Here is an 18167-nt window from a genome sequence, read left to right on the forward strand (position 1 = left end):
ATGGTTTCCAGCGAGCGGTGTCTGGCGGTGGACGACGAGTTATCGACGAATAACATGAAGGAGATGATCGGCGGTTGCTGCGTGTGTTCAGACGAGCGAGGCTGGGCGGAAAACCCGCTGGTTTATTGCGACGGACACGGCTGCAACGTTGCTGTGCACCAAGGTAAGCTGCGCTGCTGCTGCTAGCTGGGCTAGCTGTTAGCAGTTAGCTCACGGACTAGTTAGCGTTGTCTTGTTGCAAGGTTATGGAGCGCTCCGTGTGGATCCTCCTCCTCCTCTGTCTGCCCTCTCTAACACCAGGCTGAGGCCAGGCTTAAACCAGTCAACGACAGTCCACTGGTCTGGATTTGAATGGTAATCTGTTGTGGATGATAGCGTGTAGCTGATTATTGGACGCAATTCCGGTTTCTAGTTGTGGTGATTTTCTTTTATTGCTAACACAAGCTTTCCTGCGGGGCACGGTGTAGTATTATTGACCTGTAAAACAGCTCACTAACTCTTACGTTCTCGCCCGTATTGTCGTATGAATGGAAGGGGAACACTGTTTAGACACTGTTTTCACGTTTGGAGTCCACACTGTTGAGCAGTTGAAGGAGCAAAACAGTATTTTCGCATGGCTACACGTTAGCTTCAGTGCTTACCCACGGTGACCCGAGTGATGACGTCGCCCAGTGTTTACAAATTAAACAGCCGGCGGTGTGTCCGTTTGGCAAACTCTGCAAGAGAATGAAAACTATTTGAAACATCAGCAGCTATGATGCATGTCAGCCTGCCGACACGTGGAGCATATTTTGTTTGATTTGAAGGGTTTGTTTTTGTTTTGACACTTACACAGGACTGAGAGGACATGAGTAAGTCCATATAAAAGGAAAATAGTGAGCAGTGAAATTGTTAGATTGTTAGAATTAATTTTGGCCTCAATCACGAGGGGAGGGAGTCATAGGGTACCTCGCGATACAATACTTAATACATGGTCCACGATACCAATAATATCACAATACAACAATTCTGCTGATAATCAATATATTGCAAGACAATCATCTAGCGATACATCAAACAAGAAATGTTTGTGAAAAGTTAAAAATGCAGGAATTTGCTATTTCTTCACAACATACAGAACAGAGTGCACAAAGCCTATGTATTGAATGTGAATGGAGCATCTTTTTACATAACTCTTTTCTCTGTAAACACTCTCTTCTTCAGTCTTACTTTCGAGCTCCTTAAATTATTAATTCAAATATTGGCATTTGCCCTCTTGTATCGTTTATCGTATTGCGCAAGGAAGGACGGTGATATATCACCAAATAGATATTTTGATCCACCCCTGTCACTTCTCATTGCTTCTTTTCTTTTTGTCAAAACACATTGTAGATGACAATAGAAGTATTGTAGTTATTTGAACATTTTATATTTTGTCTTATTTTACATCAAGTCAGTGTTATATTCTCTCAGCCTGTCAAGTTTGACAGTTAGATATCCCTCAGGTTTAAATCTAGTCACCGTGTCGTTGATCATTTATTAGATTTTCATGCCGTTTATTCAATGTATTAGGATAACATAGAGTAAGTATACAGTATAATCTATTACTTTATTTTAACATATTCAGAAAATACAGGAAACCTATTAAGTATTTCGTGTGCCCTTCCCTTGCACTTGAACAATAGCACAACCCTTTCTCTCTTAAACTGGAATTCTAATTCATGTTAGTGGTAAAACCAGTGTTTGTCCTACTATTTCAGGTCTGGGAAAATATCTGCAGTGAAAAAGTGCTTTTATACCAGGTTTATTCAAGACCTTGTATGAGTTAAATTCATTGACAGCTTGCTAATGTACAAGGCCAACTTTCAGTCACATCATATCCAATCCAAATGCCAAAGATCACAGTATTTGACATGCATAAAAACAACAAAGCTGGTGGTGCCCCTGACGCTTTTGCATGGCACCGTAGACACCTCAGGTAGAATTTAAATAGGGCGTGAGCTTTATTATAATATGTAAGAACAAATTGTATTAATTCAGTATGTAAAACGGTGTCATTTAATATTCTACGCTTTCCACATGATTAATAGGAATCAACAGATGTTTGTATCATATGTTGCATTTTTAAATAGAAAAATGGCAACACTGGCATTTTAAGATATACTCAAACTTAAAACACCTTTAAACTGGAGGGCTACACTGAGACTGTTAGTGTCCGAGTGTCCTACTACAAATTAATACTGGACACACACAAAGACTGTGTCCTGTACAACTTGTGTCACAGATGTAAATAGTCTGTACTTTCACTGATGCATTGCTGTCATTGTTACATCAACTCTGGCGTTTACTTTAAATCAATGGTACCTTACAGTATAATGTTTTTCCTTGACAATGTAAATATTCAGAGCGTGGGTCTATTTTTTTTAACACATACCCAGGGATAATGACTGCATGCTGTATCGTAGAGGATACAATGCATTTGCAGTATGCACAATGTGTTTCATGTTTAATGATGAATGAAAGCCTGTTTCCTGTCTCTTGGATCTCTCCTCTTAGTCTGAGAAAAATCTAAAATAACAAAGTGTTGCCAGACTGTATGTGGCATTGATTAACTCAACAGTGAATATAAATATATTGCATTGAAATGAGTTGAACCAGGTATCATTTGTTGTTAAGCTGGTATGCAGTCTTTGCAGAATAACCTAGTTAGTGTTGAAGTCTGGCTACTAGTTTCTTCATTTGAACTCTCTCACCTCTGAGCATTGTTCTCAAATCTGGATTAGAGCTGTGTGTTTCATAGGATTACTGAGAGAGCTGAGAGGTAATCTTTAAATGTGAAGAGGTAGACTGTTTAGGGTAGTTGCAGCATTGGCACCTTTATCTCAAGGTGAAAACAAATATCTGTGTTTTTGGGGTTTGCGATGCAGATTATGAACCATTTTGAGAGGGGAAACATCCTAAATAAATCCACTCCAGTTGCTACTGATTCATTGACTTTTGGAGAATCTACACAGATATAAAACATATTCTTTGCTTGCACATTGTGAATATATTGAGATGCACACAGCTCCGAGAGGAAAAAAATCACCCCCAACAGTCCCCTCAGAAATACAGCTGTTGCTACAGCTGAAAACCCCTCCTTGACCTTTTTATAGAAATATGCAGGGGAGGATAAATTACGATTGTGGACTCTTTTCGGCGCGGCTTCTGAAGTAACCAGTTCAAAAAGTATACGCTCATTTTCAATGCCGATATGTGTTAATATTAAAAATTAATTGCCACAGACTCTGACGCTGTCCCAGAGGCTTAAATATTTTGTAGCACAGGCAAACCATGTGAGCTGTCTGCAGAGAGTTATAAAAACAACAGCAGTGTTTTCACCAGTCAGTCAGATCAAAGCACTGCTCCAGCCACAAATCTAGATAGTGTGTGATAATTAAAGACATGCTACAGTTTGGGCTTGTTTCTTGTGTATCTTTTTTGTTTTTCAGCATGTTTTCATTACCGTTGTATAATTGCATTTTGTGGTGCAAGTTTCTGTTGTGGTTCTTGTGACTTGCTCTGCTTTGTTTTTTTTAAATAGCCCTCTTTAATGTTTGCTCTCATCTGTCTCTGCAGCTTGCTATGGCATTGTGCAGGTGCCCACTGGACCCTGGTTCTGCAGAAAGTGTGAATCTCAGGAGAGAGCGGCCCGTGTTGTAAGTCGCACCATCTTTCTACATATTCATCATGTATGAGTCTTACCAATTTGAGAAATTACACAGAATTTCAAAATAAAAGCTTTTTTAGATATATGATTTGATATGCAGTTGACATTAATTTTTTCAAAAGTGGGTTCAAGTTAGGATTTGGGTCAGGGGGAGTCCTTTTCTGTGATCGTTTTACTGTCCTGAGGACTACCGTAATGACAAGTATATGGGCACAAAGCACTATTTCTGTGCTTTCCTGTATCCATCCACCCATCTTCTACTTTATTCTCCACATGAGGGTCGTGTGGCGTGCTGTGCCAATCTCAGCCGACATAGGGCGAAAGGCGGGGTACATCCTGGAAAGATTGCCTGTCCAATTTTTTTCAAATTTGCATCGCGCCGCAACAAGATTTTTTCTGATAGTGTTTATCGCAAAAATGGCAATAGACCGACTTTCTCACTGAGTTTATTTCAAGCCTTTTCTTTTTTGTAAACGGCCTATGTAGATAAAACTTCTAGTGTCGTAGAGCTCCCAGTTGTGAACTTGCATCGTGAACCAACTGAGTCTGGCTGGCCACTAAACACGGATACAACGTTGTGTCACAGACGTGGCATTTTGTTAACGCTGATTTGTGTTTGCGTCAGATTTCACATTTTTCCACTCAAGCGAATGGCGCTAATGATGCAAAAACCTAATGATGCAAAAAGCGAATGATGCGAAAATGTGCCGCACCATTTGCGCTGGTCAATGAAAAAAATGAGTCTACTCATGTCTGTGCATTGAATTGTCTGTGCAAATAAATCTCAAGGTGTGACTGCAGCATAAGAGAATGTACTATAAACTCTATAGACATGCACATCACTTAAACTCAAAGTCATCAACAATGTTTATGATGAATCTAATCTTATCACCTTCAGGTCATAAAAAAAAGCTAAAACATGAAACTCCATTCCATGTAATGCAGCGTTGTAGCAACCTCGTAAAAACTTTACTCCGTTGCCTTTTGAAAACAACTGAGAAAATATCTTGTCGTGTGTCTGCACTGTCTACTGAGACCTTAAGCAACATAAAGCGAGTGCTTTATTTCATAATGCTTAAAGAAAAACCCTTGGAATAGCTTGAATACTCAACATTCAATGCAGGAATTGCTGGCTTTCATATTTCCCTTAATTTCTGAATCATGTCGCTCATGATTGTACTGAATTGGTCTAAAGAGCTTTCATAATTTACTTGAGTTATTTGTAGAACTCGGTTAAAAAAGCCACAAGCTGGTATGGCTGGAATGGCGGCCTTGAGAACCCTCTAAGAAGATTTTGTCATGAGCAGAATTTATTGAAGTTGTAATTGCGAAGTTGGGCACATTAAACATGTTTTGCTGCCTTTTGACGTGAAAAGTAAATACGACAGTTGCACCAAAAACTTGAGCTTTAAATGTTTCATGCATAGTATAGCATTTTACAAATTGTATTTATAAAATGAAACCAGAATTGTAGCATGTGACCGAAATACATAAATCGTAGCAGTACAGTAAGATTTGATGACCGGTTTGGTTAAGATTTGTGCTTGGTGTGTTAAGTATTTCTTTTCACCTCAGAAATCTATAACACATGGATTTTGCCCTAGGGTTCCCAAACTTTTTGCATGCAGCTCTATGTAAAGGTTAGATCAAATGAGTGTGGTATGATGTGCCTCCATGCTGTATGAATCATGTGCACACAGAGCAAAGTTTAGCATTATAACCAGGTTTTCCTTAACCTCTTAACCCATTTACAAAGCCCCGCAGCATTGAATTTATGGCAGAAATCTGACGATAACCAGATCACTTAAGTGCATGTACAAGCTTTGCCAGACTGTGTGTAGGGAAGAGTAAGTGTGGAAAACCTGTACATCAAAGCTGATGCATGAAGTGCCATGTTTCATTCTGGGTGAAGGATTATGCATATGTGTTTGTCCAGCTTTGCAGGCTGGTAATTCCATTATACTGTACGTGTGTCCACAAATAACGTTGCGCACAACGTCAGCTGCCAACAATAACCAGAGGTTTCATTGTCCATCATTTTGACGGACAGGGTCGTATCAATGGCATCTCAAGCTGTCATTTTGATTTGAACGTTCAGACGATAACAGGTATTTTATTTGCATGTCATTTTGTTTACTGGCTTGATTACAATAATGTTTATCATACAGGACATATTCTTCAGATTGTAAGGGCATGGTGCGAAAAGATGAACAAACTGACACTGACGGCGCAGATAAAGGTTTATGCTGAGGGAACTAAAACACAACTGAATTTCATGATTAATATACACAATGCAATTTTGCAATCTACAAGACATTAAATCAAACTCAGTTGAGCTGTTGTGGCTCAGCCCATAGTCCTGTCTGTACTCAAAAACCCTCCTTGTGGTCAGCATGGACTTAAGCCATGTGCCTGATTGAGCGTAATCAAACACAACAAAGGAGATTGCTGCCGCGCCAAGTGTCATTAGGTTTTGGCGTCTTTGATTCTCACACACGACTTCTCCTGTCTGGTTTACTTTTGCTAAGAAGCCCGAGTATGTCATCTGTTGCCACACTGGAGACTGGAATTCTCAAATACTAGCACCACCACTGAATAAGAACACACTACTACACAAGTAATTTGCATTTGGTTATTGAAAACATTATATGTAAAACACTTAGAAGTGTTGTATATTGCTTTTGGATAAAGTCAGGCAAACCATTGATTAAAAAAAAATATTTTTGGTCGTAGTCAGTTGCTGTTATCCAACGATTATATGTAGTCCCATTCATTTGGAGCAACACTTGTTTTATAATAGGTCAGTGTGTGTGTGTAGAGCCTTTCTCTGTCCTTTATCTCCTCTTCTCTCTTCCATCTCCACTGCATGTGATACCGCACACACACACACGGGAAGTAGATGAGGTGGATTGAGCGTTACTTGTAAACTGACCTTAACATGAAAACCCAGGCTGAAATATCAGTGTTTGTAAACACCCTGCTGCCACTCGCCATTAACCTGATAACTTGAGACCTGAACACACTGCTGCTGTGGGGACCTCACGTTGACCTGTCTGAGCTCCACAGCACCAACCTTTAAAAGTGAATTAACAAATGTAAACTGATAATGACTCCATACATCCTGTTACACTGTGACCTAGACTCAGAGCAGGGCTACATCACGTGACCACGTCTTTTTAATATTCTTGTGAATAGTCACATTAACGGTGCGCATGCAGATTACGCATGAAATAAAAACCTATTGTGTGACTGAGAGCTGATGCACATTCTTGGAAGTAAGGAAACAGCCGAGCTGGGGCATCTCGGGCTCACTTACTCACACTCTTGAACTAAACTGACAGATTTGTCATACATTAGTGTCTACCTCACCATGAGTGACCTGCTGTTTCTGACCTGATGTTTCTTCTTCATCCACAGAGATGTGAACTGTGTCCGCACAAAGATGGAGCGCTGAAGAGAACAGACAACGGAGGTAGCATCCTACTAGCCACACACACACACACACACACACACACACACACACACACACACACACACACACACACACACACACACACACACACACACACACACACACACACACACACACACACACACACATCTGTGGTGGTGAGCTTCTTGTGTATTTTGTCATTAATTGCATGTCACCGGCAAGTTTAAGGGGTGTGAGCGTGCTGGGAGAGTTATGTTTCTGTTTGTTGTCTGAGCTGCTTCTCTGTACCGTCCTTGCCAGTGCGTGTTTTATGAGAGTGTGTGAGTGTGTGTGTGTATGTTTATGAGGGGGCGGGCCAGGATGGGTATAGTGCATGGCCTGTGAGGAGTCTCTGCTCTGGGTTCATTGGGAGGTCAGCTTGGTGGAGACTGTAAATATTCTGTGTGTGTGTGTGTGTGTGCCGGTCAAAGAGAGAGAGGCACAGCTGTGGGATTGTGTCCAGGCCTGCAGGGAGGCATCAGGACAACACTAACACACACCGTTTTACTACTTTCTCTTTTATTTTACCCTTCCCATGACCCCACTCTCCTCTTTTTTTTCCCTCCCACGTTTCTCTCTCGCCATCTCTTTCCCCATTCCGTCCATTTCTCTGCTCTTGTCATTTCCTTGCCACTTGTTGATCTGTGTGCTCATTGCTGTTGTTTCAGGTGGGAGGGTGAAGGGATTAGTCCGAAATGGGCATTTGATCCGTTATCTTAACATTAAGCAGGCACAGGAGTAAGACAAGAGGAAGAAATTAAGTCCACAGCTGCTTGTCCTTGCCTCTGCTACAGACCTCATAAGATATGGATACCTATTTATTGGCTCTATCCGTACAGAATGACATTAAACATTATAACACAGTTTTAATAGTTTTGACTCACAGTATGATTTTTATGTCCTTTTTTTCTTGGATGTTCATAAAGCCCTTTATTTAAAACCATGAAACATTTCAAATTAACAACATTTAAACTCATGCCCCACCATTTCGGGTTCAAATCAAGTCTTGAAAAAAGGGACATTCATGAAGCGATGTTCCGTTGCGTTTTTGAGGGTTAAGACTGTGAATGCATACTTTGAGGAGGAAGGCCGTGCCACTTTTATAGTCCTGTTTTATAGGCCTCTTCCAGATTCTTGGAGGGACTTCAAAACAACAACATGCCCCCATTTCACACCCGCTACCTCCCCTCCGTCCCGCCCTCTGCCCTCCTCCCCCTGTCCTGCTCACCAGGTCAAAGGCAGGTCAGGGGTTCAACTGTAAGTTTAAGCCTGTTTTCGTTGCTGCTATGGGGAAAAACAGACACCTCCAGCATGGCAGGGGACTCCCACTTCCATTTGACCTCCCGTTCACCTCCTCCAGCTCCTCCTCAGCCTGTCGTCAATTCTGCTGCCACTCCACCATGCCCTGCTGTCATCCTGCCGCCCCCAGTTTGTCTTCGCTGACAGGCAGCTGTGCGTGTGTCAGGGCTCAATAAATGGCTACTTAAATAGATTAACTACCAATTTTGCAAATTAAAGAGTTGGGATTCAAAGTTGAATATGATGAGTTACAGCTCCAAAGAATGCTTAGATAAATGCGTTTTTTTGTGTTTTTTTTTTGTTATTCTGTAAGTGATGTATGGAGCAGCATGCCTCAGGTTATGCCTCCCACAATTCCATCACCTGGTTTTTCTGTAGCTCACAGGTAAAACCTGTAACTCAAATCAAATGTGCGAGATAAACCTCACTTTTACTTTTAAAACAATAGTTTCATAAACTGACAAAAATTTAATTTGTCGTTTTGATCGATGTTTTTGTGTTTATGCAGTGGCTCATGGTTGTTCTTGTCTTTGCAGGATGGGCCCATGTAGTTTGTGCCCTTTACATACCAGAGGTGGAGTTTGCTAATGTCTCCACAATGGAGCCCATAGTACTCCAATCTGTGCCTCATGATCGCTACAACAAGGTAACCACATTTCCTCGTCCTAGAAAAACACAAACGCACAATGAAATTAAGAGAAACTGAGTTTGTCATTGAAATAATTTGGGTTCTCTGACTTTGTGTTTGTGTGTGTGTTTACCTGTCTGCATAGACGTGTTACATCTGTGAGGACCAGGGTAGAGAAAGTAAAGCAGCCACAGGAGCGTGTATGACCTGCAACAAACATGGCTGCAGGCAGGCCTTTCACGTCACATGGTAAGACCTGCTCACATCACATACTCTCGTTAAAACAAAAATTCACTCTTGCTTCCTAATTCATGTAAATATTTGTACATTTGCTATGCTGTCTGGTAAAAAAAAAAAAAATAATCGGAAAGCATAGATTAGATGTTATGCCACTTTTGTGTACATCTCTTATTTCTTCATGTTCATTTTTCTTGCTGCTATTACAGTACTTGTGCTTTAAAATTTTTTGAACCCTTTTCTATTCTATCATCGTATCATCAATATCAATATCATTCATTTTTATTCTCTGCCACAGCGCCCAGTTTGCAGGGCTGTTATGTGAGGAGCAAGGATCGGATGCAGACAATGTCAAGTACTGTGGATATTGCAAATACCACCACAGCAAGTTGGTAAGTGTCCTAATACTCTAAATACTAATCTTTTCATTTCACACATCATTAGATAGTGTTTCAATCTTCTCATATATAAAATGTATTTGTAGCCTTGATTTGTTTCTCCTCATTTGAGGACAAATTTAAACTGCTAGCGTGCTAGAGTTTGATAATGAACTTGTTTTAGACTCCTTCAAACTGTGAGTCACATAGTTCTTCTCTCTCCTCCCAAAGAACTGGGTCGTAGTGTTTGGTTTATATAGCTATAATTGTATTTTCTAGATTTTAAGGTCACATATCTATTAACAATTAGGTTGATTTATTATGTGTTTATTCTGACACTGATCTTACAGACATGACGCACTCATACATTTATCTGTTGACCGTAGACACAAAAAATACCTTTTGTCTTGGCAGTTCTCTGTTGCCACGCATATCTTCTTGCCATTGTAACTTCTCTAATCTCTTTCCAAATTTGCGTCTCTCATCTGTCCTTCCCTTGAGCATCACTCTCTCCATCGCAGTCTTTCCTTCCTTGTCAGCTTCTCCTCTCAATTATCTCACGGTTTCCCTGGCTGAAGAAAGGGAAAAAGCCAACCTGAGAAACATCAGCCACCCTGATGCTTCTGTGTTGCTTCATCCTCTCTTTCAATTATTTTATCATCGCTTGCTTTCTTTCTCTCTGGACCAGTACACACCTTTGCGGCTCACCTCTATCCAACCTGTGTTCTCCCCACCTCTCGCAACTTTCCAACTGTTCCTCCCACCTTTCCGGTCTCCCCTAATCTCTCCGACACTGGCCCATTATACTCTCCTCTCTTGTGAATTGGTTCTAAAGCCAGACTGGGCTCAGACAGTTTGGAGGCAGGTGCTAGATGGCATCCTTCTGAGTCTGATTTTTATTGCAGGGTTGAACAGGATTTTGGGGAAACTCTATTTCAGTTATTGTGTTCTTTGTTCACCAACTGCCTCTGCTGACAGTGTGTCGCGTATTATTATTATTTGGTAAGCCGGGGCCGTAGTGTTGTCTTTGTTTTTAAAAGATAACGATGTGGTTTCAATTTAAATAAATGTAGTATGAGGTTATTGCTGTCAAACTCTGCATAGCATAGACGTGCAAAATATTGGCGAATATGAATTAAATATGCATCTGACCAGAGCTGAAACAATTAATAGATTACGAATCGATTACTAAATTAATCGCCAACCAATTTGACAATAGATTAATCAGCTTGAAGCTTTTTCATTGTTAAAACAAGATTTCTGATTGTTTTAGCTTGTTAAATGTGATTTTTTTTTTCATTTCTTTGCTCGATAAAAGAAAGGAATCAATAAAACGGAATAATTTCCAGGTTTGACAAACACTGATTGTTTTTTAATGTTTTCTGACATTTTATGGACCAAACGATTACTCGAGAAAATAATCGACAGATTAAACGATTAGGAAAAAAATCAGTCTTTTTATCTGGTCTTGAGAACAGTTGTCCACAGTCATTGCCTGCTTTGTCTGTGGAAGTCTCCGCCTTTCATATATGTTCTATACTGTATATTGATCATGATTGATATCTCAAAGATGTATAACAGAATTCACTTTCAAGCCAAATTCACTCTTGCAATTCACCAAAAAAAAGGTTGGAAACCACTTGTCGATACAAAAGTGATGTTTCCAACTGACTACTGAGTTTCAGATTGTGTTTCCCCTTTACAAGAAACAAGAACTTTGATTTCTGGATATCTGTTAGGATGGAAAAACAGGACAGAGTTTACAGTGTCAACGCACACACACACGCACACACAAGCAGATGACATTTTGAGATGTTAACACACACTGATGGAAAGACTCATGCTGTTATATTGATCGTGTATGAATGGCTTTGGATGCCGGGGCATAATGTCATTAAGCCGGGATTGTATGGATGACAGGAATGGAAGAGAGGGAATCAATGATGAAGAATGCAATGTTATTAGCAGAGAGGGTTTCATAAAATACCACTTGATGGATGTTTACGCCATGTTAGCAACATATGGTATTTGACTTGTCTCAGTCAGTCGCCAAATCTAATTTCAAACTTAAATTATCTGTTGTGTAGTCTGGACTGCAGGGAAATTTCAATTTGGCCACTGGTTTCATCAAGACAATATAAGAATAATTTTCCCTTTGTTTCCAAGAAGTGTGAACGCTGTCATTGATGTATCGGCTTAACGTACCCAATTATGTAGACTTGGTGTTTGTATGACACAACTTCATATTGTTGTAGCTGCCTTCTGTGTCTGGACCGGACAAATCATGTTATATGCATTGAACTGTATGTCATCAGCTGCTCTTGATGCAACTTGTTCAGTAAAGTTGGGTGGTGTGTTCTTTAAAGGAGAGTGTTGTTCAGCAATAGCTGTCAACATAAACTCTTTTATGCTTGCCAAAATACAGCGTGTTAACTTGAAAATTCAGATTTAGACCTTGTGTTTCTGTTGCTGGACTGAGGAGGATTCATCCCAGCTGACTCTCTGAGTTAATCATGAGTTGCCAAAAGAAACTTGATTCCGGCTCACAGATCTCTACAGTAAAAAAAAAACAAAAACAAAAAAAACAGCGGGATAAACCCCAGCCTTGATCTGTGTTTTAAAAAGATAATATTGCTGTAATATGACCAAGTACCATATGTACTCTTGATCACAAAAGATAATTAAAATGAGAGCAAGCTGGTTTGTCCTACATGGATAGCCAAGACCCCTCATAAGTGTTCCTCAGTGAGTCATGAGATCCATGTTTTGGCAAAGGGGTTTTAAAATGACAATTAAACAAAGTACATACAATTGTTTTTGTGGTTTAGTGATGGTTAGGTGCATGAAGAGGGCCTTCTTGTCTTCATTGGAACTATAATTGATCAAAGTTTAATTTATTACAGTGGCATCCTACATTTTTTTTAATTTAATATTCATACAATCAACATTTTGGTAAAATTAACATCTTAATTTTTGGTTACATTAACATCGGTTAACGGCGCTCGCGGCGTCAACATTAACGCACACGTTTCCATTAACGCATGCCTCTAGTGGCGCTAAAGGAGATAGCGGCTAAGCGTGCCTGGACTCCTGTGCCGCAGCACGTACACATGACGTCATGCGCGTCTTTTTCTGCTCAGTCGTCATGGAAACGCGCCATGTTTAATGTGCGTTAACGTTGACACAGCTAACACGGTTAACCGCTGTTAACATGCCCAGCACTATTATTTATTTATTTTTTCAAATAGATTTTTTTAGTCACTTTTCTGTGGACTTCATCCAGTAACCTGGAGTTCCTCTTTACCTTTTTTAGCGAAGGCGCAGGGGCCGTGGTAGTAGGTGTCAAAGCTTAAGTGACTCTTCCTCTCAATGTATGGATTTACCCCCACACAAGGACAACTAGGTAAGATGGCCATCATCAGACCTTACCCTCTCCATGTGACTCCACCACAAACAAACAGACAAAATGTCCTCACTGTTACATGATCACATTGTGGAGGGACAGGCCAATATGCAGCAAAACCAGTAATCAATCATCATTGCCGGTGGCTTTTATATCATTGAGTCTCTTTTCATACAGTTTTTTAATTAACAAGCAAAATTAGGGGTATGCTTTGTTTATTTAGACCAATGTTCACATCAAAGTAGCTTTGTACTGCAGAGACTTCATGTTGGAAGGATTTAAGCAAACAAATGATGATGTAAACCCACCATCAGTTGCATTTATGGTTCGTATGACCGAAGAACACCTTCTCAGCCTCTCGTGAACACTACATCAGTGTGACTTAATCAGTCGCGCATGTTACCAGAACATGTAATCACAGGCTGCGTAAAATCAGGATTTACAGGAGGTGTCAAGTCACATGTTTCATTTTTTTTGCCTGTCCTGATGTATAAAGATATCATTTAGCATTATATATAATGCGTAATGGAATTTTGTGGACTAAATCAAATATATGATCTTAAAACAAGGATTTTCTTGACTCTTGTGATCACAATAATTAGTACTTTTACATAGATCGCATTATTCTGAACCTGGCAGCGTTTGAAAATGAATGAAAACAGCATTTCTGATGAAGACACAGGATTTATTTGTATTATTTAGACCTTGGTTGAATACAACACAGATTTTACACATCCTGTCGTCTGTTTACTGTCCCCTCTTTGTATTGTCCGTCGAACAAATAGAAAGCAGATTTCAAGGCTGGAGTAAAAGTTCATACATGTGCACTGAATTAGATACACACCTGGATTTAAGCATTATGAAAAGTCTGTGTATAAATGTTTTCTGGATATGCACAGGTTTGACCTTTTTAAATGAGCTGGATGAAGTCATCTTAAGTGTGACGCTTTGCTCCAAACAAGTCCCGCACCACTGGGAAAATGTGGGCTTTAAAGTCTCCTTTTGATGCAAAGAAACAAAATGGAACAATGGCCAGCTGCATGAAAACTCGAATATGAATTAACTGTTGAGTTTCATTCGCTGTATAAACTGATTTATAAGAATGCTTTAAATGGAATAAGAGCAAAAACCTGAATGTAAAAGGAGTCACTACGCTAAGCTGTAGCTCTATTGAGTCATTAATGGCTAGATGGAATGAAGAGGAACCCACCAAAGTTGGTGTGAACTTTTATCAAGTATGTGCAGAACAAACGGAAGACGCTTGTCAGATAAAATGAAAAGAAAATGTCCTAAACTCCCCGTGTGTATGCTCAAAGATAAAACTCACAGTGCAACAGACAGTTGTATACAGTTACATCTCAATCAAGTTTGTTCACAGTTACAATCAGTCATCAAAGACACTCTCCATCTGTTCCTGATATTTATGATGTTCTACATAATGCAGCTGCACAGCGCACCCTAAGTGCCCTGGAAAAATCAATTTATGAAAGGAATGCTTTAAATCTGCAGTATTTGAAATATCACAAGAGGCTGCTGTGGAAGAAAATGTCTCCTCTGCAAGCTCATTGGCTGCTTTTTCTGTACAGAGGCTTTGCTGTGATTAGTTTTGGGTCAAATCATTTTACAACGCATCAGAATATCAAATAAAAAGACAAACAATATCAATAAAACTGAGCAGGACTGCATTTTGCTGATAAAGATCTGTAAATCGTATGATTTGTTGTGGTAACTGTTTCTACAAAACATGTACACAATCATCCAGTAAAAAGTCAATACAAATCTATAACTTTCTGTAACATGAACTTAATAAGGGCCCCCCCCCTTTTTTTTTATTTCAGGCTGTTCAGCCAGATAAGTGGCTAATTTGTGCATTTCATAATATGTGAACGACCAACTTTGCAGCTTTTGCACATCATCATCCATATTTATGTAAAAAATAAAAAATCAATGACCGTTTTTATTTCTAAAAATACAGAGCCTCATATGACACGTAGTTTAGATTTTTGACTGAAGTCTCAGTAGTGTGTGAGTGTGTGTGTGTGTGTGAATGAGCGTGAGTGAAAGAGCGAGAGATGCTTTTGTCCATATACTTTGGTCCCACTGCCCTGCCCTTTGTTCTTACTGCCTGCCTCACTCACTGACAGACACACATGCACACACTCAATCGACGTTGCAGGATCAGAGATCAGTGAGCTTGTGCATGTGTGTGTGAGTGTGCGTAGCACATGCATTTGTCTTGTGGTTTGGAGGCTCAGATGTAAACCCACCTCATGTTAGACCCTGCAGTCAAACTACAGCACGGGCTAAAAGATCCCCCACACTGGCTGCTCAGAGAAAAGCGCCTGCAGCAAACACACACACACCCCCCCCCCCCCCCCCCCCACACACATACACACACACACACACACACACACAAACACACACACACACACACACACACACACACACACACACACACACACACACACACACACACAACCACACAATGGCTGGTCAGAAATCCTGCAGGAAACTGCACAGGGGAATTCCTGCCAGGTCAGGGCGGATTATTTTCCCCCCTACTTCCTGTTCCTTCGTTTCTCTCCATCTTCCCTCACCTTTCCTCACCCCCCTCCATCCCTCCTGTGTCAAGTCCCCCCCCCCGTTTTCCTCCCGAGGCCATTGTGTTGAAATGTGAAGCATTTAAAACATATTAACTTAAGCTAAAAGGCTGTGCTCTGCCTGTGCCGCATGCAAGTTGTAAATTTTTTTTGTGGATAACTTAAAATATTAATAGAACAATTATTTTATTTTATCTATATTATTAGTTTAATATTTGATATATATTGTGTATATATGTATGCATGTGTGTGTGTGTGTAAATATATATATATTTATATATATTTAGTTATATATATATATGAGCAAAATGATCATCTATGGATTGAAAAAATGGCAGATTTAAAAAAAAATAAAATAAAAAAAAAATATATATATATATAAATTCTATGCTGTGATCTATAGTCCGGTTTTGAGACCCTATATAGAATAGTGGTTTTCCCCAGTCCAGAGCCCCACGATGAGCAGTCGACACTGACGGAGGGGATTCTTGCACACATTGTTCAGGGGCCGTGTTGATAAATAGACGGAGCCCTCATCCTCTGCCACCACTCATATTTACCCCACACAGTCTCAAAGAGCTTTCAGACATGTCAAATGATCAGGCTGCTAATGGTCAGTGACAGAGAAAGAGGGGAGAGGACACACAGAAAGGATTTGTGTCTCTGCCTGTATAATCAATTGACCTGATTGATAAGATTGTGTCAGGGTTACATTGTGTGTGTGTTTTGTTTCCCACGCCCGGTGCTATGGGTCCTTCTGTGTGTGTGTGGCTCAGCCTCTCCATCAACACCTACATCTGGAATGTTAATGAAAAACAACAAGGGAATCCAAAAGAATTTAACTCTCTCTCTTTGTCTCTTTCCTTCTGACTCTGCCTCTCCCTCTCTGATATAACTTCTTATTTTTTTGTAGAAGATGCCATTTTTTTTATAAATAAAATAACTCATTTGTAGCCAGTTTGCCAATATTTTAGTGGGATTGCTGCAAAAAAATCACATTACATGTTGTTCTGCGGCGGCCATTTTTTAAATGTAAATTAAGCAAAACTGATCAGCAGAATATGAACCGGCTAAAAACTAACTTGCTTTAAAAAAATAATTTAGCCTCTTTATTTTTTTAATTTACTCTTTGTGTTTAACCCTAAATTAAAATTATGTTTGTGTTTTGATAAAATGCAATTCACCTCCCTTTGCCTCCTCCATTTAAAAAAAGAAGAAAGAATAGTTAATGAAACAAATCAACACTTACTGCCCGTTTTGAAGTTTACATCATCGACCCACAAATTTACACGTGAACCAAACTCTGCAACGTTTTTCTTTCCGACCCCAGAGTGTCGGCATAAGCGGAAGCTGGCGTGCGGAGAGGGTTTACAGCGAGGCTGCGATCTCCTGATTTGGCTGGTGATGTCTGTTAACCGCCACACGCACACAGGAAGTCTGGCTTAACTGTCACCAAGCTCCATGCAGTCACTCCCCAACCAGACCCTTTAGGAGCAAAAAAAATATGGGGGGGGGGCAGTTTCAGGTGGTTCTGAGTTGTCACAACATTAAGCATCACTGGCTCGTTGCATCTCGTGATGTCTCCCAGGACCACTGCATATTTTCTGCATATATCCAAGTGTGTGTCTCTCGAGGCAGATACATACAAGGGCCCATGTTAAACTGTGTTTGTGAGCGTATGTGCACCTGTATGCTTGTACGCACATATGGAGAGGTGTCAGGAGTGCAGGGTGCGCATGTGAGGTGTAAATGCGTTGGCACCCAGTCGCCACCTCAGGCGTGTGAGAGGAGGGTGGTAGAGAGTGTGTGTGCCTGTGTGTGTTAGCAAGGTTTTAAATTGAGCTGTGATCATTCGAGGAGGAAGATATGATTGGATGAAACAATGAGACCTTGTGCGCTTCATCACAGGGCACTTAGACACACTCGGCACTAAACTGCAGCTGAATTCCTCCTGTCCTCTTTTTGTCTCTCTTCCATCACTCTCTTTGTGTTAGTGGATCTCCACGCTTTCATCTCAGGCTGAGCCTTTGAAATGTAATGCTCCCTCTTTCTCTCTTGTTTCTCTTGACCAAAAACAAACATGCACATGCACAGACACACACACACAAACTCTATCCCTCTTCATTGCCTATATTCTAATGTTTTTTTTGCCCTCTTTGGTTGTAATCTTCCACAGAACACTTGAGTTTTTTCCCTGTTTTTCTCTCATGGTTTCATTGTGCGCATGGTTGGATATTTCTCTCTCCCTCTGTCACCATTTATTACTCTCTTCACTGTGCCATGTGTTAAGCAGCATCAGCCAACATTTCACTTGTTTTTCTCTTTTTTTTCCTGTTCTCCTTACGCAGAAACACAAGGAGCGAGACAGGCACAAACCAAAACACAAGAAGACCTCTATGGACATGTCGCCATCCCTTGTCCTTCCAAACATTATGGTTCCAGACAAGGTGAGGGCATTCATTT

At 40.3% G+C, this 18167-nt stretch overlaps 1 protein-coding gene across 1 annotated transcript in view; it reads left to right on the forward strand.

The window, feature by feature from the left end:
* The window catches only part of mllt10 (MLLT10 histone lysine methyltransferase DOT1L cofactor), a gene marked incomplete at its 5' end in the record, with an annotated part of 38864 nt that continues 20697 nt past the window's right edge, over positions 1-18167 (forward strand). Inside the window, 8 exon segments of the mRNA XM_083901401.1 lie at positions 1-163; positions 3598-3677; positions 7106-7160; positions 8996-9105; positions 9233-9336; positions 9623-9716; positions 13015-13101; positions 18053-18151. Coding sequence (XP_083757527.1) covers positions 1-163; positions 3598-3677; positions 7106-7160; positions 8996-9105; positions 9233-9336; positions 9623-9716; positions 13015-13101; positions 18053-18151 — 792 coding nt within the window.

This window comes from Microchirus variegatus (assembly GCF_963457635.1).
Source record: "Microchirus variegatus genome assembly, chromosome: 15".
NCBI classification, from domain to species: domain Eukaryota; kingdom Metazoa; phylum Chordata; class Actinopteri; order Pleuronectiformes; family Soleidae; genus Microchirus; species Microchirus variegatus.